Genomic DNA, 23,562 nt, shown 5'->3' on the forward strand with positions numbered 1-23,562 from the left:
CGGGGCCGGCCCTCGGTCACGGTTAGGCTGAGCGAGTGCATGGGCTGAGCTCGTGCGAGGTTTCATCCGAATCGGTGCTTTTGCTGCCTGCTGTCAGGGCGGTTGAGGCTGCGCTGACTCGCACGTAGAAGGAAATCGGTGCTTGTGTACGTCAAGGTGTTTGTCACCCGCTGCTGTACTCACGGTTTTACGCGTGACGTATTCCTGCAGGCATGTCTGTGAGTGCGAGGGGGAGAGAGAGAAATAAGACTAACCCAGCAGCTGAGTGTGAATCGGTGCTCTGATGTGCTGCTCCTGAACGGGGCAGAGGGAAGCTGAAATTGGGGTTCCTCGTCTCTTCCTCACGTAGCTCACCTGAGTGAAACCTGTGTATTCGGTTTGCTGCCTCTGTTTCCCATGTCCCAAAGTTTTAGATTGTGGGAGAGGGCGTCACAGGACGCGTGCTAATGATATGCTTTTCTATGTGACTAAAGGACCAAAGTAATGTCTTGTTTTTAGGGTGGAAAAGTGATGAAGTAAATTCTTTAAAAAGAATTTGAGACTAAAACGTGTAATCTCAGTGCATTGCTAAGTCAAAGGTCCAAAATGCATTTAAAATGAGTGAACAGGGATTTTCGTAGAATCATAGAGTCTGTCAAGGTTGGAAAAGACCTACACCATCATCCAGTCCAACTGTCCACCTATCACTAACAGTTCTTACTAAACTACGTCCGTGTTTCAGTAAACATGTTTGGTTCTTGAATCATAAAATATCTCAAGTTGGAATGGACACACAAGGATCATCAACTCCTGGCTCCACACAGGGCCATGCAAAAATCAGTCCACATGTCTGACAGCATTGTCCAGACGCTTCTTGAACTTTGGCAAGCTTGGTTCTGGGAGGCTATATCTTCTGCTAAATTAAAGTTTTGATAAATTGGAGTTCAGTAATCAATCATAGGCATGGCTGAAGGATGGGAAGCATTGCCTCCTCATTGACTTAGCAAAGCAAAAAAAAGAGACCAGGCCATCACCATCTGCAGGTACTTATGAGATCACATTCCTGTGATTGAGATTTAGAACTAATGTAATTGATGTTACCTGAAACAATATTTAACGTGCAAATAGCCTCTACAACAGTCTACTGAAGAGACACAATTAATTCTTCACTATTGTGGTGTACCTAATCTAGGTAGCATTTCTTTTTTTCTTTTTTAAAACTTACTGTCCTATCAGAGGAGAAGGAATGCATGTTCTCTGTGGGATCAGTAGTTCGGTACTGAGCTGAATGGCCTCAAAATAATACAACAGCTAATTTATTATTTTAAGAGCTGGCTTTTCCATGTTAGCATTTGAGGCTAGTCCCATATATCTTGGGCTGGCTTGCTTTATAGCTCCTTCTTGCATTGTACTTTTGTGGATAAAGTGCTTTAGTTTTCAGAACTGTTCTGTCTTTTTTCAGCAAAACGGTCACTTATGACTTTAAGCCAAATTGCAGTCTTAGCTAGTAGAGGCTTTTTACCACCTGGGTACGCAAAAACACAACTCTGACTATGATGAACACTTTAAGTAGAAATATTTTAAATGCACATTTTTCCCTTGTTTCTTACTAGGAATATTTGCAAGATCAAAACTTCTTCAGCACCAGAAGTCCCAGTTAGTTCTTGTGGAGATGGCTCGGAGAGCCTCAGAAAGAGGAGTATGATTCAAGGTGGGAGGGGGACATGAGGAGAGATGCACGTGAGGTGGCATTTTACAGCAGCAGTGATTTGAGAGAGATTGCTGATGGCCTTCTTCCTCCACGCTGGAAGAAGCAGGATGAGAAGTGTAAGGACTTGTGCTACTCCTGAATAATACAGAGAGATCTCCCGAAGTCTAGAGACAGATTTATTTCCTCCTCCTTCCCAAGATGGACCTGCTGTAAGCTTCATGTGCAGTTGGAGAAATACTGGTTAACTTTTGCTAATATTCCTGCATTCAGTGTTGACAGGACTTGATGCTGTCTTACATTCTAGAAAGATAATGGCTCAACAAACAATCCTGTTGTCACAGAGGCATAAATAGTTCAGCAAGAAACGTAACAAAGACACTGTGATACTGCAGAAACAATAAGCAGCAGGGACAGTAGAACATCTCAGGAAGAAATATCTTCTGTTGAGCCAAGCACCACCTGGAGAATTAAAGAAGATGTTTTAAATTGAAAAATGGCTTTTAAGTAGATTTTCTATGATGCTGTTGCAGGTCTTTAGAGAATGAAGATCTCAACTGATGTGTTTTATTAATGTTCCTCAGCGTTGTTGAGAAACATCTGTTTTGTGGTTTGACCAAATGTTTATATCGATTTTAATTGCTTGATCTGAAAGAAAATGTTCTCAGTACTAAGTGGGATATTTAGCCTTTTTCCAGCATGGTAGCCTCTGTGAGGTGATGTTTTTTGACTGGAGGGCTGATAAGCGATATCTGCATCTTCTACTAGCCAGTCAAATCACTGTACATCAGATTTAACTGAAGAAAGTTCTATTAATCTTCTGTTATATCCCTGTAATGCAGTTTGCCATTTCCATTTTATGGCTGGATCTTTATGCTGTGCCTCTGGAACCCAGTCTTACAGCCTAAAGAGAAATGGAACAGTACACAGATTTTTCTTTGTCTTTACTGTTGGACAGTAAACTCTGGCAAAGTGGTATAAGGGTAAACCACCTCAGCCAGTGTAGTGAAATCTGCAAGTGATCTGCAAACTAAAGTTCTTTGTCACTTAGACTTTTCCTCAGCGTGTACTAATAAAAAAAGCAATTCTACAAGCAATGAAGTTTTCTTTACTGTAAGTTCATGTCAGAGATGTATTACCTTTCTACACTTGTAGGTTATCTGCCTTTCTGTCACAGTGCCTAATGCAAGGGCAAAACTGAAAGAACAGAGAAAAATGTAATAAGCGCTGGTCTTATTTACAAGAGTGGTACAACCTTGTGTACACATACAGGATTCTTTGCAATCCTTACTCAGATGCCTTTCTTTTGTTTATGTTCATTATACTTATGTGAACAGTTAAGTTATACAAGCCAAGTGCAGCATTTTCTTAACAGCTTTCTGTCTGGCAGCACAAGAACAAAAATTACATTCTAAATTTAGATATCTTTGGTGTAACATTGCTTTTTATTTTTTCTAGAGGATATTACCAATTCTGAATTAAGAGAAAAGTTATGTATAAAAAAAATACTAAGTATTTTATATGATGGAAGTGTACTAGATAAAGTTAAGTAAGCAGATTGGAAACTACAGTTTAATGCATCACTAACATGAGAATCTTTAATTGGATCACAGCTTGTTTGTCCTGATCTGCTAGATTTGCAGCAAGCTTCCCTTACTCTGAGCTCATCTGCATACAGTCTCTAAGCACATCTTCTTGTGGATGTTGTATCTTCCCTTTCTGTGGGCATTCTGAATGTTGAAGAACAGTGGTTGTTTCTTAAGCATAGGCATGGCATTAAGACTCAAAGTATGAGAATGAATCCAGCTGTAACATTTCATGCTGCTTTTGCTGGCATCAACAACAGGCCTAGATGTATTGGCAGTACTAGGCAGAAGAGTTGCTTGAATATCTACAGTGTAGATGCAGATGATTGTATTATGCATTTAGAGGACTGAAGAAAGAGTTGGATGTTGTTATAGGTCTGGAGTTCAATGACTGATGAACATTTTGTTATAGATTCCTTCTAAACATCACCATTGTCCAAATAGCACAGAGAATCAGAAGCTTAATACTAAAATTGCAGTGATAGCAGTTGAGTTAGTACAGGAATTTGTATTTTTATGTTCAATAAATCATCTAGTGAGTGTAATTGACTGTATTGGTCTTTAATGAGCTTAGCAATAGGGTAACTGAGTATTCAGTGAAATGCTAGGTAACTGTATAATCAATTAATATAAAGAATGAATATAAAGATTTAAAATTATGAAATAAACAAGAGAATTTGGCTAAACAGGTTATAATAACAAAAACAGACTAGATAGAATACTTACCCACATCCTGAACTCACTGCAAAACTCCAGAAGAGATCCATTCCCACTGGTAGCCAGCTCTTAAATGGGTCTAGGAGAGGTGGAGCCAGGCTCCACCCCTTCTGGCAGCACAGGTGAATTGCCTTCACCTGTGGATGATTCATTGCTCGCTTCGGGTGATCAATAAAAGGTTCTGACCATGATTCAGCAGTTCCCCTACAATAGCTCATGTAAGTACACAGAATTTGAACTGCATAAAATATCTTCAAAATAATAATACTCCCTCTGAAATCTAGGAATATAAGCTTGTTTAATTTAATGTGTATGAAAATTGTAATCCAGTGAAACTCAGGGATGTACAGAAATTGCTGCTGTATTTGTAATTTTATTTCAGCTTCAATAAAATGGTATTGTGCATTGCATTATATCTCTTATGTTGTTTTTTCTTTGGTCCAGTGGCATCTTGCCTGCTTCTAGGTGAATGGAGAAACAGGTGTTTTGGGAAGCTGAGTAGAGGAATTGAAATGTATGGACAAGGAAGCAGATTCTCTTTTGAGTTTGTTATGTTCAGAATATAAATGTCTTGCCATTAGTTTTTCTGATTTGAGTGCTGTCATGAGAATTTAGTGGGAAGTTTATGAAAGACACTTAGCAAAGAATGTAAAGTACTGCACAGAAATGAACATCTCCCCCCACCTTCTGCTGTAGCAGCATCTGCTAGACATGGCAGTGTGAATTCAAGATTGCCAAGATGGTCTTTTTTCATGGCTTCAGGTTTGTAGAGAGGATAACTTGATGAAATTTGGGCCTCTTTCAAGGGTAAGAGAGAAACTCTGTTTGTGAAGATTTAAAGGTGAGCTCTACAATTTTATTTTTGAAAGGATTCAAGTGCTTCCATCTCACTTCCATCATTGGTATAGTTCTCATTACTCAGAGGGTATCACCATTTGCCAATATTTTGAGACATTCTGTTTAGTTCTTTCTGCTACAACATACACACACCTTGATTTGCTCATACAGGATACGATGATGAAGTCAAAGTGGAGTCTCTTTTAGCTCCTGGTGAACCTCAGTGCCACTGGGCTGTATGTTTATCCAGTCCTGTCTCAGGAGTCTTTGCTAACATTCCAGCTGGCTGTTCTTGAGAACTTGGGCTTCTTTGAGAGGAATTCTCCCTTAGTTAAGGACTTCAGATAATAGTCTCAATTTTGGATTGGAATTGAGTTGCCCACAATACTGTAGCAGCATCTTGGGTGATAACCTAGAGCATATGCTTTGTTCTAAAGAAGCTGCCACACGCAGGATGGTGAATCCTCAGAAGATAGTTCTTCCAGTCCACGCCGTGCCTGTTATTTGCAAAGATCTCTGCACTGTGCTTTAGGTGGAAATGTGATCCTGAACTTGATCCTCCCTGCAGGCAGTACACCAGTGTATGTAACTGAAGAAGGATAGACCATGATGTTACCCTCAGTGAGTATACTGGGTAAATGAGAGAATTAGAAGAGATAGTAGAGACTAGTTCTGGTGGAGATGAAGATGAATTGGCCCATGCAAATGTAATGCAGGGTGTTTGTAGCACTAATGAGAGGACTCAGCTGAAATTCAGCTTGCTTACACTGGGATTGCTCTGTCAAAATCTCTGTAGCAAAATATTCCTTTCAGGACTAGTTCTGTTATTTTTAAGGAAGGCTTTTTTAAGGGCACATGTTGCTTTATGTGTCAAGACTTCTGTTACGGATTACTGCCTTGGCATCCCCTGATTCCTGCCTTATTGCTACATATAGCAGGCTATAGTATTTTTTTATTTTCAACTTTTATTACACAACTATGTTTTTACTGCTACTATAAGGTGGTCTTTTTTGTGATTCTTGTGACATTTCATTTTTTTTCCTGTTAAAGCAAAAGGACCAGGGCTTTAGGCTCAGCCTAAGGAGGAGAGGAATAGAGACCTCATTAATCTTCAGTTCCTGGACTCACTGTAATTGGATTGTTGGGGTTTTTTTTTCAACTTCTATGTTTCTAATAAATAGGATAAGTCTATAACTATATAACCATATAACCATAAATATTTATCCATTTGGCTCGAATATATGCTTTTTCATATGAATTTTTACACGCCCAGCATGTACCTGCTAAGGCAAAACTCATACACGTGGAGAAAAGATAGCTGCTTTTAGAACTAGAAAGCACTGGGAAAAAAAGGCAGAGGACTCCAAGCATTCTCCATTCACTCTTTCTCTCCCTCTCTTTTTTAATTTGCAAATGTGGCTATTGTAGTATGTGTTTATGTCACACAATGAATCCCTTCAGTAAGTTCTAACTTGCAAGCTTATTTTGAAATACTATATGTTTTTCATGGCAAGACCACAATTACATTGGTATCTTCACAATTATTTTTCAGATGAAAAGAAGCAGATGGTTGCAAATATTGAGAAGCAGCTTGAAGAAGCAAGGGAACTGGTACGTTGTGGCTTTTTGTAAACTAACTGTAAATTGCTAGGGAAAACTGGTATCCTTAGTGGTAATATTTAACTCACCTGGTTCTCTAAAAGTTTTTAATAGTAGTATAATAGAGTATGAAATATTTGAGAATATGATATACTCAAGAGGAGTGTGTAAAAAAGTTAATCTTGTGTTAAGTGATTTAAAGCTTGTATTATTACTGCAAGATACTAGAAGTTGCTTCAGTCTTTGAGTTGGGAATAAGGTCTTGTACTTTAAAAAATGAATTAAATGTTTTTATACCTAATATATTTTTTCTTCTAGGACCCATATATCTGCTTGATTTGATCTGTCCAATTGTCTTGTAATAAGTTGTGTTTTCTAGCAAGTGAGACAAAAGGTATTTAGCTGTTTGATGTCAAAGGAATAAAGGTAGTTCGAGGTACTGAGAAGAACATATATGTTAACTGAGCATTAGTTAGTGGTCCACACTGATGGAAGAATACAATACACATTAAGCATCTATGGCTTTTTCTGTTTTGTTTCCACTACAAATTGTCTTATACTCCAAGTGGATGGAGTATAAAAATGAAGTTTTGTAGTTGTGGAGTAGCTGAGTAAAGGTGTAGGTATCAGTTGAGATTGATTGACTTTTTTCCACATGCCAGTAGTTCTTTGCCTGAAGCTGTTTTTGTTTATTGTTTGCAAATGTAACTCATTTGGTCTATCTGATGTCAGAAATATAATCTGATTTTTGGGATAGGGAAATGAAATTAGTTCCACTAGTGTGAAAGTTCTTCAGGTTGAGCACCTTGAATCAATGATTTGATTACTAACTAAATGGTAATATTGAAAATCAATTTCTAAAGTTAGTGGCATAGAAAGAAAAAGGTTTATAATGTGTTGACATACCAGGTGCTTTCAGAGTAAGGACTGAACTAGTCTTGTAGGCAGAGCATTGAAATAGGACCCAGGAAAGCTGAATCCTGGTGGAATTCCCTGCAGGTTTACCTGATGAGGATGACAAAAGACCTAACCTCTCTCATTCAGTATCGTCAGTGAGAAATACAGTAAAACTGTAAATGGTAAAACTGCTGTCCATGTCACAAGGCTGTTGTGAGGGTATGTTAAGGCCTTTGGGGCACTTTCATTTTCAAAAAGCTGAAGGAGAATAAGAACGTAGAAGTGCTTTTCATCTCCTTTTCACTGCAACTTGACATGGCAAAAAAAGACATAGCACTACAGGGAAATTGCAGCATGGGTGTTATGTTGAAAAATTGCTCAAATTTGGTTCTCTAATCAAAGATTGGAAGGGACAGAAATTGAGTTAATGGTTCATTACTTTTCTTCTTATGTCAGAAAAAATTCATCTACATTTTACTTATTATGAGAGTAAAAACTAAATCTTTATATCTGCATTTTCATCCTAATGATGATCTTGATTTCATATACTGACTTTTCTTTCACGCTTTTGTTTTAGATCTTATTGCTAATGCTGCCAGACAGGTGCTTAATTCAATTATTGGCTTTAAGTAATTACCTTAGATGTTTGTGATTAATGTCAAGGCTTGGGTTTAAAATCAATTTGAACAAACCTGATAATAACAGAACTGATTAAAAAGATCCTCTTTTAAATGAAAAGCTACGTTGGAAAGCCGAAATAATCCTAATTTATTGGCACTGATAGTTTCTGTACAGCAGTTTGTTTTTCCTCTTGTCCGATTAAAGCTTGGCTTATTTTGTTTTGGTTTATTTCCTAATTGGTTAAGAAACAACTTTCTTATAAATATTATTGTAGAGATATTTTATTTACACTGACTAATCACTGATTGTTTTAAAACAGTCTGCTTTGTTTGGGTAGCATCAGTGGTGTAATTCATTTGATCTGTATGCAGAACTGACACCAAAACATTACTCCCAGACTGCCTTGTAAAGCCATAGCTGCTGAGTAAGAGGTTTCTGGAGAGAAATCCTGTCATTCCTGCATCCCATGCAGAGTGTCACAGAATTGTAGAATATGCTGAGTTGGAAGTGAGTCAGAAGGATTCAGTCTGACCCCTGACTCGACACAGAACCATCCCAAAACCAAACTCTATGTCTAAGAGCGTTGTCTAAGTGCTTCTTGAGCTCCAGCAGCTCAGTGCTGTTCCCTCTGCCTTGGGCAGCCTGTTCCATGTCCACCTCCCTCTAGAGCAGAACCTTTCCCTAATCCCCCCCAGATGCATCTCCATGCTGTTCCCTTCAGGCCCTGATGCTTTCCCCAGAGAGCAGAGCTCAGTGCTGCCCCTGTGCTCCCTGTGAGGAGCTGTGGACTGCCATGAGGACTCCCCTCAACTCCTCAGCTCTGGGCTGAGCAAACCCAGGGACCTCAGCATTCCTCACACCTCTTGCACTCCACATCCTTCCCTATCTTCATAGCCTTTGTTTGGTTGCTCTCTAGTAGTTTTACGTCCTTCATATATTCTGGCACCCAAAACTGCACATAGTACTTCGGGAAGGGCCAAACCAGAGCACCTGCAAGATTTGTTCACTGGGTTTTTAAGATAGATGAATGTTGAGATAAACTTCAGTGTAAAATGAGGTTGTATTTAGGTTCACATCTGCTTGGACCACTATCTTCTGCATGGATTGGCGTGGAGATTTATCACTGCAGCCACAAAATGTACCTGTTTGAAGTCATGATAACACCCACTCACCTGCCCCCCACCCCCACCTCAGATAAATATGGATTCTTCGTCACTGCCTGTAACATTTTCAGGAACATCACAGATTTCTCTTAGACTTTATGCTCTCTGATACTTGCTGTTTAGAGTGAGGATTTTGGATATTGTGTACTGTGGTCTGATCAGGGCTGCAACAGATGTATTCATTTGGGAGATGGCTTCATTTTTATTTAATAGAAAAGAATTGAGACTTCATTAAAATATCCTGATCTTGCACATATAAATAGATGTAAGGGAAACATTTTCTATGCTTATGGAATGTTCAAGATAAAGTCTATTGGGGTGAAATGATAAGAAATAAACCATTTACTATAGCTGTCAGTTTAATTTATAATACCCCTTTGGAAAGTTAAGCCTGCACCAAAGAACTGGGTAGATCTAGAAACAGCTTTGTATGTTTCAATTCATTACTGACTATTTAATTAAAGTCAACTTTACAGTTTATTATCAAATACCATTTTGTGTAATCAGAATAGATCAGGCTGAATGACTTTCCAGTTTCTGGTAATTCACTTGATTAAATTCAGATGCTTTTTATGTTATGGGGATGAAATCTCAAAGTGTAAGCTAGTGATTATGTAGGAATAAACTATAACTATCCCTTGTGAAGACCTGTAACCAGAAGCTTGGGACCTTAATTGAAAGACATTTCTGTTCCAATGCTGTATTGCTCAGCTGAGATCAATAGGAGGTGAGTAAATATTGTTTCAGGTATCTACAGCAACCAAGGAGAGCTATTCTTTTATCTTTCTAAAGTAAGTTGGAAAGATTTTAAAAGCAGGTACGGGAGTTTTTTAGCTGTGCACAACAGAATTCCTGAGGAGCCAGCACTGTGTAAAGGTGTTTCCTTAACCCAGTGGGCTGGTAATTAGCAGGCGAGTCAGCCCTGGTTTATAACTCCTTTTGATTTTCTGTAACCTGATGTCATATTCTTGCATTTCAGGCCCCTTAAAGTTCTGCATGTCAAAAATAAGCAGCAAAACCATTTTAAAGATAAATTCTCTGACATTTTATGCATTCAACTGTATACCAGTTCTTGAACAATATTTTCATTATAATTCTAAAATCCAGTTGTTTAATGTACCTGCATACAGATTTGGGATGTAGATTTATGCAGCCAGTTCAGAAAGCTCAGGCTACTTGATGCTGCTGAGTAAGCAGAAAAGTAAAATAATTATTTTATTACACATAGAGATGGTTGGTAGATTAAAATTTTATGTGTCTCTATATAAAATGTGTGTGTATACAAAGATAAATTAAACACAATTTGTAAAACCACACAACTAGGTGGAGATTGGGTACCTTCTGCATGATGTTCATCAGTGTATTCACTGCATTTGAAACTGAAATCTAGAAAGGTTTAAATAGAATCATTTTTTTAAAAGTGTTAATAATAGCAGTTTTGTCATTAATTAGTTGACTTTATGCTGTGTAAAGATTTTTCTAACATATCTCTATACTGTCAATAGGACTGACAACACTTTTATTGAAGGAGAAAATGTTTCTTGGTATTTGTGAGCATTTAGCTAAACAAACTGATAGGGTGGTTTGGGTTGGAAGATCATCTAGTTCCAACTCCTGCCATAGTCAGGGACACCTTCAGCTACAAATTCCTTCTTGCTTTAATTATCACTTTAACTTATATCTCTCTGATTTTACTTGGTAGCTTGAGCAGATGGAGCTTGAAGTCCGAGAGATCCCACCTCAAAGTCGGGGAATGTACAGCAGTCGAATGAGAAGCTACAAACAAGAAATGGGAAAACTTGAAGCTGATTTCGTGAGTTTTTACCCTACCTTGTAAAGATAGCATCCATGCGATTTTTTTTATGTAATAGTACAGTTATTCAGGCAACTGGGTGGATTTTTTTTTGACTAGGATGCCATTAAACATTGGAAGTATTTATGTTGTAGGAACAATAGTCAGTTTTTAACCCTGTTTCTCAAGGAAGGTCTAGTAGAACTTGAAAATGAATACTTAAAATATAGTGTAAGTTTACTCTGCAGAGAAAATAATGATTCATTTAAAACAGTATGTAGCAATGTGGCAGTAGCATGAAAAGCAACATAATCACCAACTTAGGGAATTTTTGAAAGTGGTTTATCTCATATCCACTTAATGTCTTACTGTGATTTCTTCTTTCCATTGCACCTAGATTATTCTTGGCTTTTGTACATGTATATTCTAAATACTAAGTTTTTCAAATAATGGATACAAACTAACAAGATACTCTTGTCTAAGGGGTTCTACTGCAATTGTCCTTGTTGTGTGTGTGTGTGTGACTACCATTTGCACTGAATAGATTTACACAGAGACAAAACTGTTTCCTCTGAAGTCCTGAAAAGGTTCAAAGGGATTGCAAAATATGGGGGAATGCTTTGTTAATTGGCAGCAGCTCAGTACCTGCAGGGTGGGGAGAGAGAAAGAAATGTTGGCATTCTTTTCCATTTGCTAGAGAAGTGTGAATTTTCTCGGGTTGCTGGAGGCAGTTTATTCCTTCAGGGGAGAAGAGCCAATGTTTGTACCCGCAGCCAGGAAATCCAGCTGACTGTCATTCCTCTGTGCCTCTGCCAAGTTTTGAGGAGTTGCACAAAAATGTATTAGCAAGACGGTGGCTGTAATTTTGTAAAGTTTGAGGAATGTTAGGATAAAAAGACTTGCATCAAAATTTTAGATGATTTCATGCTGTTCCCCTCTAGGAAGTGTGTATGGCCCTGTTGGGTAAACAGTGGCTTCCAAAAGAGAACAATTTTTAGGCCAGGAGTGAACGTTATTTATCTCCTTGGGGGCAGGAGAATTCCCAGTCAACATTTTTATTTTTATTGCTGGCCTATTTCTCTATAGAGCCAGAAGAGGGAAATTTGCGCTTATGCTTCCAGACATTTGGGAATGGGAGAGTTCAGAACTGAATGGTCCTTATGGAAGAGGAAAAATGAGCATATGTGGAAGAAGTGTGTCAGAACACTAGGAGTTCACATAATTGTAATATGTATGTTTTGTATATCCTTCAATTGTATGTATATGACTGAAGGAAGAACATAAGGATTTGCTCAGAATGAGGGAGCCAAAACAGCATAAGAAAGAGGAAAGAGGAGATAATAATAATGGGAAAATAAGTTCACAAATTCGAGGATGACTTGCAGCAAAAGATTAAGGAAACAAAGTGGAGTGGATGATGGAACAAAATACTGAAAAAACTCCTGCAACCAAAAACAGTTGTGCTTGGAAAAAAATTGTATAGAAAACAAAATGTTGTTTCAACTAAATTCCCTGTATTATCCCAGTTCCTAGGCACTAACATTTTTCTTAATTTTGTATCTTTGTGTTAGAGAATCTTTTTGGCTTGTTTTCCAGATAAATATCAAGTTATTGGAAACTATATAACAAAGTGATTCAGTTGTGAGTTCAAAGGAGGAGAGTAGGAAGGAAAGGAAATGTTATTTTGACTCTTTAAAACTGCTGTCTGGAGGGCAACTGAAGGCAGGAAGTTGAAAATATTTGCTGAAATGAAAGTGCTTTGTGTGTTCTGTCTGGATGTTGTCTTGAATGAGTTGTGACCTGTTTGATTGTAAGCAAAGCATGTAGAGTTTCTTTAAGAGTTTTTGCAGGCCTTTAGAGAAAGCAGATCTTAGTATTTTAAAATGAATTCACTTTTACAGATGAAGGGAAATCTTTAGTTCAGAATGATACTGGCAGTTTCAGGTTAGGATCAGCTTACAGGTTTGCTGCTGGAAGTTCTCAGGTCTTCCAAAAGGCATGCAGATGTGAGTTTGCAAAGTTACGTGTTGTTCTTTATAAGTGGATTGAAATCTCAGCTGGATCCCATTGTACTTGACTTGGTCTTTTGTCCTTTGTGAAACAACATGTCTGATGAAGAGAGGACATCTCTCTGTCATCTTGAAGTGTATATTTCATTTAAATAAAAGGTGTCTGTGAAATGAATTGCAAAAATTACATCACTTAGTATGAAGTCTTTTTAAGTGAGTTCTATATTTGAAATGTGAAGTGAATGCAGAACTGGGACTGGTATATTTCATTTATATTCATCATATATAATATGAGCCTGGATGTTGCAAATTTGGCTTCACCCAAGCAGGTATGAAGAACAGCAGCACAGCAACATATTTAAAAGTTAGAAGTAAATATGAGGAACGTAGACTGTGCACTCCTTACTTGGAAGATAGTCAACATCCATGTTTCTGATATGTAATATCTAATGGAGGAGTTTTTTTTTAATCTTGGGCAGTATGTGAAGAAAAAAAAGACAAAAAATTGGACTGTCACTTGCTTATTACTTTACTACATACTGTGGAATCTAGATGAACATATCATGGTTTGTTGTGGTACTTATTGGTGGGTGGGTGGTTGTTTTTTTTCATGCACATTATTATATCAGAAATATAGCCTAAAAAAAATATGGGTTTGAGCTTAGTCAAGCTGCACTTTGAAAAGTTAATCTAAAAAATGGCTGTTAATTTTTTGGTCAAATGAGAACAAGCTGTAAAGAGAGATTTATTTCCATTCTTTGCAGGCCTTATTGTGTTGAGTCTCACACACAGTTACTTATAGCAGTACCCTGCAGTCCAGAGGTGTGTTTAAAGACAGCTACATCTACACCACACACTGTATTGTATATGGGTGATTTGTAACCCACTAGTTGTATTGAGTGATATCAGAGGAGAAAAAACTGACTTGTTCCATCTTATCACATACCTGTTACAAAGTAACAGTCTGAATCAAAACAAAGTTCATTTCAGTAATTTAAGGTATTCAGATACTGTAGCACTGTGATTACATATGGGAAAAAAAAATAAAAATGAAAGTATGACACCTCAACCAAAGTTAGAGGCTATACTACGGTTTCTGATGCTCACATCCATGCTGTGCAGCCTTCCTTGGGAAAGGTCTGTTGTGTAGCAAGCAATTCTTCTGATTTGTGAAGAAAATACAGGTATGGCCATGCCAGATGAGATCAATTGATGCTGGCATAGTTCCAGCATAAATATCTAGGGAGAAACATAGGAAAAGGACAAGAATGAAGTGGTATTTCTATTCAAGAAAGCTGTGTACATGTCAAAATGCAAGTTTCAGGGTTGCTTGCAACAGTCCATGAACATGTATCATGATGGTATTAAACTGTTTGGTAAAGGCTGTGTGTTTGTTTGTTTTAACTTTGAAAATAAGATAATCAAACCAATAATGTATTATCAGTACAGCACCTTTATAGTGGGGTTTCATTTCTGTACTGAAAACTGTAGTCCCCAGACTTCAGTGACTCTTGGCTTGTGCTCAGTGCAGGCTTGCTGGGCTGCAGAGGCAGCGGTAATGGCTCTATCTTGTGGCCTGAAGTGGAGTTGCACACCATGTACGTGTGTCTGCTGGCTTCGTTCTGGGACAACCTACTAAAAAGTTTCTGAAATTCTAATTTCCTACGAGTAGCTTTTTTTTTTTTCCCTCCTGCACCTACAAAGGCATCATCTTGTGGTTTAAGCTGGTAAATATTTTGTTCTCAGTTATTCCATGAGTATAATGTCCACGGTAACCAATTGCGTGATGCTATAAACACAAACAAATGCCTTTATTTTATTGTAATGTTGGGGAGGGTGTTTAAAAAAAAGAAGGGCACAGACTCTTTAGCAGGATCTGTTGTGATAGGATAAGGGGAAGTGGTTTCAGACTGAAAGAGGAGAGATTTAGGTTGGGGAAAAAAGGAGGACGTTTTTTACACTGAGCACTGAAGCAGATTGTCCCCAGGGGGGGTAGATGCCCTGTCCCTGGAAACACTTGAGATTGGAAGTGACTCTGAGCTCCTGATCAATCCGTAGGTGTCCCTATTCATTGCTGGGGAGTTGAACCAGATGACCCTTCAGGGTCTCTTCCAATTCTAACAATTCTGTACTTCTATGATTTTTTTTTTTCAAGTAGGCTTTTTTTTTTTTTCAATTATTACCCCAAATCTTTAGGTACCCAGGGAACTTTAAACACTGGGAATATGTGGTAGTAGAAAGCTGTCTGAATTTTACCAATTCACTTTGATCAGAATCCATCCCAGTTTGTATGAAACTGTAACTATCTAAACATAGCAAACGTGTGGTTATTGGTTATTAATCCCAAGGGTTCATTGTATGGACACGATATCAGGACACTGAAAAGCTTACAGTTGAAGTATGAAGCATTCAAATAGATGAGGGAATATAACGTCCAGTCAGATTGTGTTATGTAGTAATGGTAATCAAAGGTAAAATTTGCAGGCTTTAGTTCAGTCAGTGGTGAAAATACATATTCATGTTGCATACATCCTTCAGGTTTTGCTTGAATTGTTAAAATGATAGCTATTGTTAAGCTTTCAAAGCATTTAAGGTGATAAGCAACAGGAAGTCATTAGATAGAGCTCCTTTTTGTGGCTCTGAGAAGTACCAGCTTACTGCAGAAACTGACCTGAGGGAACAGCTACAGTTGTGCCAACCATCATCTGGCTGCTTTTTGTCAGTACTACTGACCTTATTTCAAATTCTGGCATCTACCCAGTCAAATATTCATGTGGTTACAAGCATAATAAAAGACACTTGTCAAAAGATGAGTCACAGACCTGTATCTTTATAGCAGCCTTCCTTGGCTTTCCAGACTGAACTATAAGTTTGGCAATTGGACTGTTGTAAAGCATTTCTTTATATTTAAAATTTCATAAAATGTGCAAGAGACCAATGTGTATAGCTTTGTAATTGCACCCCAGATGTTAAAAACAAGGAACTTGCTATCTATACATGTCATGTATGCACATGCACCCTGCACGGGCAGGCATGCCTGTAATAAAAACCTGATCTTGTTGATCTTTTTAAAATCAGATTAGTTTTTGGAACGTGAATAGTACATTTCTTTTGTAATAGGGCTGGAAAGGGTTTGTCTTAATGCACGTGAGATGAAACATTCATTAAGATTCAGAAGAATATGAAATATCTGACAATGTATTAACAATCTAATTTTGGGAAAGTATTTTGTAGGCAAATGTTCCTTAGCTGTACTGTGTTAATATATATCATAGCCTTTTTGAGATAAGTAATCAGTCCTCTATACTATACTTTTTTTTTCCCCCTTTTCCCTTTTCTAATAACTTCTGATATTTTTGCTTTCTTGTCTGTTGCTGAACATTACTTTAACTTCTTTTCTTCAGAAGAAAATTCCACGTTATCTTCAATTTGTTTTTGTGTCCCCATCTTGGTGGGTTTGTGGTAGAAAAAAGGTGGAGGCATCATTTGACATTTTGCCATTACTTTATTTATATGACTGCTGTTTTAAATGGGGAAAAGTTGAGGTAGGAAAAATACTTTTTTTTTAACATTCCAGGCCCTGACTGAGTTTTTAATGGAAGATTAAGCAATGGTGTAACTTAGGTCTAGTGTAGAAAACTTGCCCTCATTTATTTACATCTGAAGAAATATATATATATATTTGGTTTTGTGTGGTTGTACAGAGAGAGAAGGAATTTTGTTTCACCATGAAATTTACTCGTGATGACATGTTTTTCCTTAGAGGAAGACATGAAAGGCAGGAGTTAACATGCTTAATTTTTCATTAACCTAAGGGGTTATGATCATTTTAACCAAGATTCCTGGGAGGCCGGATTGGTGAAGCATACTGTACTTCCTCGGTTTTTAATGCAGTATCTTTGGGTGCTGTTTTCAAAGAGTACTCCTGTGTTTGACCAGTAAGGTGCATCTCGTAAGATAATTTATAAAGAGATGATATTACCGGACAAGGACAACCAAGCAGCAAATTTCAGTTGTCTATCAAGTTAATTCCTTAATCAGATTCTTCACTCAGCCAACTTCTACTTGATGCTCTTAGGAACTTTAGTACAACTTTGTCCAGAGGGAGGAAACTGGTGAATTTTGTGGGTTTTGTTGGTCCTGATGCATATGATTTTAAGAAAAAACGATTTGTGAAGCAGTAGCCTTGGCCCAATGATTACAAATAAAGGTACTTTTAGAAAACAGTTTGGTGAGTCTGATGATGGTGTATTTGGCTGGGGCATGTTGATTCTCACAATGTGCTGTAAACCTTCATGCTGCTCTCTTTCCTTGTTCCCTTCACAGAGAAATGTTAGTTTATTAAACGAAGCCAAAAAGTAGTCTACAGTTGATGAAGTCCTTCTGTAAGATGTATTTTAAACCATATGATATAAATTCAGCCTGATGTCAGCTGTGGTGTAGGAGCACATGCCTTTTTCTCTAAGCACGCTTTGTCACCTGGCAGTCCTTAGATATGTCTGAATGCCAGCTCTCATCAGCCTTATAGATTTATATATATACAGGTATAGAATTGTGCTTTCTCTTTTCCCACGTTATTTGTTCTTCTGTTAGAATTTCCCCTTCTCAAAGTATTAGTATTAAATCTATGCACTGGTCTTCCTTGCCAGTACTGGAAGAAGCACTGTCTGCTCAAAATTACTTACAGCCAGCTGGAAAGTGAGGAGTCTTCATATACAGAAGGTGAATGCTGTTTTGAGGAGGACAGGGAGAGAAGGAGGGCTCTAATATTACATTCTTTCTCAGTGATTTTATGTATTAGTCAAGTGATGCTCCCTACCTTTCATGCAAAAAGAAGCAAGCTGTTGTCCTGCTTTTGATAGCAGCAGTAGTAAAGATCTTGCAATTGGAATGCTGTTGTCTGTTGTGAAGACAAATAGAGTAGAACAGAGCATATCTCACTCACTTGTCATCATGTTGGCTCACTTGCACTCATGTAAGTAGAATTTTGATTTGCTTTTCTATCACGAGTTAGAAATACAAAGATTTTGAGAAAAACCATCAGACAAGCTGAGCAAACAATCCATCGCTTGCTTACTTTTCAGATTAGAGCTATGCTCAAGTTTCTCATCATATTTTACTTCTTTTTTTTCCCTAGCTAGAAGGAGGCGAATTTGTGTTTGACTGCAAAATAGGAGGAGACATTCTACCAAGAAAGCAAAAAAAAGGAAAAGGTAGCATTTTGACACTGGGGAGGATTAATTACAGATCTTCTCAGATTTCTTGGTTTATTTCTTCTGAGACTGACACTAGATGGCACTGTTTGTTTGCAAAGTAAATTCTACACCCCCCCCCAGCTCCTTCCCCCCTCCCCTTTCTTTTTTTCTTTTTTTCTTTTTTTTTCGTTTTTTTTCTTTTTCTTTTTTTTTCTTCTTTTTTTTTTTTTCTTCTTCTTCTTTTTTTTTTTTTTTTTTTTGCTTTGGTAGTAACTGAAATTACTGTTTCATGAATAAAATATTTCTGGTGGGATTTGCATTTCTATATTGGCTGAAGATACTGTGTTGAATGTTTTATTAACCAGCCCAGTGCAACTGTCAGCCTATTAAAGAGATCCAATGGACCCTGTTTAGCTAAATAAACTAAATAAATCCAATTCGTCAAATTGTGTTCCTGGCTGTTTATTTTCCATTCTTTTGATGTACAGTTTATTTTAAGTTAAAGCCACACAGTTTTAAAAATTAATGGGAAAACAGAATGTAGTGTTTGAAACATGAGGAGACTAATTGCCATGGTCAAAAATAGCTTTCCTTTATGGTGAAGTTGCAGTCTGGTAAATGGTGAACTTTTTATTGTTGACTGATTACTTGTCCCATGTCAAGAATTACTTTGGCAAATGTATGGCTAATGGCTTTTTATTTTATTTTTTTTGCCTGCATGCTAAGTTCTGTTGCTGTCATGAAATGAAACTCGAAGTATAGGCAGTGCTGTTAAAAGTAGCTATTTCTGCCTAACTTCAAGAGGTTTGTGCTTCATCTTGATAGTTTCTCAATCAGAATTCAAGGGGAAATTTTTATATCATCATTACATATTAAACGCTTGTTGAATTTCCTATTGCATCATAGGCATATATTAGAGTATGAAAAAATCTCTTTGCATAACTGAATATCTTCTATGTTGGGTTGTCAAGCAGCTGTCAAACATTACAAATGGTAGCATTCATTCTATTCTGCTAGTACAAACAATATTTTAGTTACCTTGGTTTTTGCTGAGAACCTTTGCCAAAGAATAGCATGAGATTTATGGTAGCACATAGTAAAAATTCTTCTGTGCCAGAGAACAATTCTTGTAATTGCAAATGGATTCTGAATTTGTTAATAAGCAAGATGAAGAATGTGACAGGTATATTCTCCCTTTCTTTTCTGATGACTTGGTGTGCTGCTTTAGTGATGTTCTGTGCTAACTTTTGTTTGATGAGAAGTGGTCAAGTATGTGTTGCATAGTTTTTTTTCTGATAATTTTGGGTTTCCAAAAGTGGAATACTAAGTTTAATGTGATAAAAGCATACGTTAGTTAAATTGCTCTTTTGTTGTTGTTGTTGTTTTTCTCTTAAGAAATCTACTATAATTAAATTTCTTGAGAGAGAGTGAATTAAAAAGCCTTTGAGAAGAATTAACACATAAGTATGAACTTTGTTGTGGCAGGGATTCTTAGGGACAATCAATGCAATCATTTCATTCAACCATTTTTTTTTCTTTTCCTGCAACTTACAGCTGAATTTAACTGAAGTCATGAATTTTTCTGCCACCTCTCCCCCAAACTCTAATCCAAGAACAAAGTAGATATTTATACTAATGCTTTCAGTGTTTGATAGTGCTGTTTCCTTATGTAGGTAGACTTTCATTTGTCCTGAGAAATATTGAATTTCTTATTTATGTTTTAATATTTACAAGTTGCAGATATGTAAAATGTGATCTAATAACCAAGATGCATGATGTTTTCTCCTGGAGAAAACGTTCCCATTTTGTGCTGTACATTGACTCTTTTTAACACACTGGTGGAAAGCACAGAAGAAACTTTATGGCTCTTTAAAATTGGCTTATGCAGGTAGATGGAAATGGAGTTTGACAACAGTGGAGATGCTGCCTAATCTCTGACATGAGGTTTGGTGAGGAAGAAATATAAAGGAAGAAATGCAGCTGGAAATAGGATTGAATGAGTTTTTCCTCTTCTAATGTTCTTTACTATGTGAAACATATGGAAGAAGTGTGAATATCTCTGTTCTTTTGTTTGTAACCTTTTATTTGTACTCTGCAATCATTTAGTTGTCAGTCCCAAGTACAGTTTCCCTTTGCAAGCTGCTGTGCAAACCACACAAAAAGTGGTCCTCGGCCACAAAATCTGTTTAAGCTTACTGTTCTTGTATAGTTGTAGAAGAAATCCCTGCAAAGGCTACTTCAGAGGAAGTTGCAAATTTGACAATATAATGCTTGTTTACAGTTATAAGAAGTGAATCAAATATAGCACCTTTCCTACTTTTCATCCAGTTTTTATTGACTGCCATTATGATGCCATTTCTAGGAAAATATTTGCCAATATTTAGTAATTACCTGAGAGGTTTCACTCCTTGAAGATTTGGTCAATGAATACTAAAGTTGTAAGAAAAGAGCATATAGTAAAAAGGAATATAATAGGTGAATTTTGGGGAGAGCAATAGAGTCTTTTCCTTGCTCTGGTACAATTTAACCATTTCTGTGTTTTATGAAAAAAAAAAAAAAAGAAAAAGAAAAAAGAAAGAAACCTTTTTACTATTTGGTGGTTGGTGCATAAGAAAAGGAAACTAGGAAGTGTGATGGGGCTCTGCATATTTCCTGTTGGATGGCATGTCCAACATGTCCTTAGGTTTTTTTCAGAGAAGTTAAGACTAAAGTGAAAAAGGTATGGCATTTGCCAGCTTAACCCTCTGCTCAACATGGTAACATGTTGGATAGATCTTGGAAAGTGCTGAAATGCAGCACCTGTTCAGCAGAGGCTTACATGTGAAGTCTGGTAAATCGAAGGAAAAGCTCCTGTTGTGTTTTCTGGGTCGTGGACTGGACCTCAGATAGCAAGTGGCCCTACATGATAAAGCTAGCATCTTCCTTTCCACTGGTTCATGAGTGAAAGGGCTTTGAGCCATTATTAAACCGAATTGTATCCTTTGCTGTGGTCTATCACCATCTTAGAAAAAAGTATTATGTAATATTTTAGGTAGGGGTAGTGGTATGAATACCAAACCAAATTCTTTTATTTTGGAATTTGAAAAGCAACCTATAAATTCCATAATGATGGCTGGTATTTTAGCACATGTAACTGCAGGTTTTTGACACAGGAATCACTATTTTGTAGAATACCTCAAACAAGAGGATTTCTTATCTGCAAATACAGCTCTTTGGCATCTGATACTGAGTATTAAATAAATAGAACTGTGCAAATAATGAGTTGGTGTGTTGATGTGTTTCTTTTAATTATTTTTGTATGTTTTGTTTAAGAAGTGTAGGTTAGTTTTATTGATTTTCCTATTTTCATTTGTCTTTGAAACCACAGGTTTTCTTTTTTATTATGATTATTTTTGGCATCCTTTAAAAAAAATAAACTGAGAACTATTTATTCTGAAGTAAAGTGTTTGTGAGTAAAATTACCAGCAAATGGTCTTAGCTGTAATTTTTTAATTAAATGATTACTTGATTTGTAATGACTGTGTTTTTTATATTGTTTTGTAATTCAGTGTTACATCCAGGAGTGACAGTGTGATTTCTTCTTTTCTGCCTTATCTAGAGGAGAAATGAGACTCTGTCATTCAGTCATATAAGCTTCCCACAAAGTTAGTTCAGTCACCTAAATCAAACTAAAAAGTTATAGAAAGGTCAGGATTAAGTTAGAGGTTGCTAACCTGAACTTCTTCTCTAGCCTTTTTAAGCCCTTAGTGCTCCTTTTGTCTTTTCCTCACCTTCTATCACATTGTCCTCCTGTTAGATCTTTATTTCAGTTGAAGGCACCTGGGCTGCATCTTTCTTCCTACCAATAGTTGGAGTCAGTTTCAAACACGTTGTTAAGGTCCCCTTTTTCCATTCATGGCCTACACATACTGTGTTCAGCAGTGCAAATCAGTGGCTCAGCATCTGTACCCTGTAGAGATCTTGGTTTAAAATGCATGAACTTTAGAATGAGCATAAGGAAAACTTGTTCCTCTGCCTCTCCACTTTGATGGTTCATTTTCTGCTTCTCATTCTGGGACAGACTTGAAGTGTTCTTACTTCTAATTTGTATCTAGAAAGTATTCTGTTGCTAATGTCACCTGCTGAGTTTCCTGCTCTTGTAAACTAGTACCAAATTGCAGGGTATTTTGTATGTTTAAAAATGTCTTAGCTGGGACTTTTTCACCCACGTGGACTTCTTGTGCAGTCACTTTTGGTTTGGCAACAATTTTGAAGTTCACATCAATTCCTGCACATGAGCATGAATAGGGTAGCTTTTTGAAGGGGAAAATCCCGAAAATTCCATTCTGGGAGTACACCAAATGTGCTCCCAGCCCTAATGGGGAGTCTAAACTGAAGATTGCAGTTTCAGGGTGCTTTGAACTGTGTGTGAAGTGAGGTTCTTTTGTGAACAACTAAGATCTGTTCTGCGAGAAAATATGAAATCATGTAGAGTTCAGATACTGTAGTAGAAAAACACCAAGATGTTATCTGTTCTGATATAGTTAGATGTATCATTTTGGAACAGGAATATCTTTTGAGGTCTTCCCTTCTCTTGTGAAGGATTTGAGGCCTTTGCAAATTTTCATTCCCCTTCTCTTATATTTCAAACAAAAGAAACCAAGCTACAAACTCTTAAAACCTAAAATCTTGTTATTAGTACATTTGGACTGCTTCCATTTTGGGAAATTGTCTTTTCAAATACTATGGAAAAATAACTTATGATGGTTCATGTTCGTGTGTCAGTTCTTTCACCTACTACTTATCTGAACAGAAAATAAAGCTTCAGGTTTTCATTAGACACGATGCATTTAAAAGATGTTCAGCATTGTATTTATGCTATTAACTAATGATTAATGGCTGATATTTAATGATATTACATATCTAAGTCTTCAAATTTACTCTTGTGTTTTTAATTTCAGTGCAAAAGTGAGATGACTTCAGTGGAAATCCTGTTACCTAAGCAATAGGAAGTCCAAATCAGTTCTTAGAAATGTTCATCATGTCCGGTGTACTTTTAAGAAATCATTATTATTTTCCCTGCTACTTAAGAGAATAGTTAAGAAAGTATGGCATGCAATAGATCTTGATGTCCTTATTCTCAAATAAGAATATCAGCTTTGTTATATAATAATCAAGTTCTTCTATATGTCATGCTGAGGTGTACAATAGGTCTTTGCTGAAGAAAAAGAAGTTGTGTTCTAACAAGCAGATATGTTGTAAGTGACCAGCCTATTCTCTTTTTCCCCTCATACCTCTAAGCTCTATTGTGCCTTTGGTTATAATTTGGCATGGATTTGACTTGAGCTGGAATCCTTGAACTTGCAACATTATTTTTGCTTTCAGATAAATATCTTTTTTTTTTCTTTTTTTTTTTTTTTCCCCTGTAGATTGAGATCCTGCAAACTGTCTGGAATGCCTCATAGATGGGTTGTTTGGCT

The 23,562-nt window shown here is 37.0% G+C and overlaps 1 protein-coding gene across 5 annotated transcripts in view; it reads left to right on the forward strand.

The window, feature by feature from the left end:
* VTI1A (vesicle transport through interaction with t-SNAREs 1A) overlaps positions 1 to 23,562 on the forward strand; it is a 261,321-nt gene that overhangs the window by 359 nt on the left and 237,400 nt on the right. For all 5 annotated transcript variants that reach the window (XM_090145508.1, XM_090145509.1, XM_090145507.1 and 2 more), the window contains exons 2-3: positions 6,380 to 6,438; positions 10,810 to 10,920. In XM_090145508.1, coding sequence (XP_090001634.1) covers positions 6,380 to 6,438; positions 10,810 to 10,920 — 170 coding nt within the window. The remainder of the gene's footprint in view (positions 1 to 6,379; positions 6,439 to 10,809; positions 10,921 to 23,562) is intronic.

This window comes from Phasianus colchicus, chromosome 8, assembly GCF_987193195.1.
Source record: "Phasianus colchicus chromosome 8, bPhaCol1.hap1.1, whole genome shotgun sequence".
NCBI lineage: Eukaryota > Metazoa > Chordata > Aves > Galliformes > Phasianidae > Phasianus > Phasianus colchicus.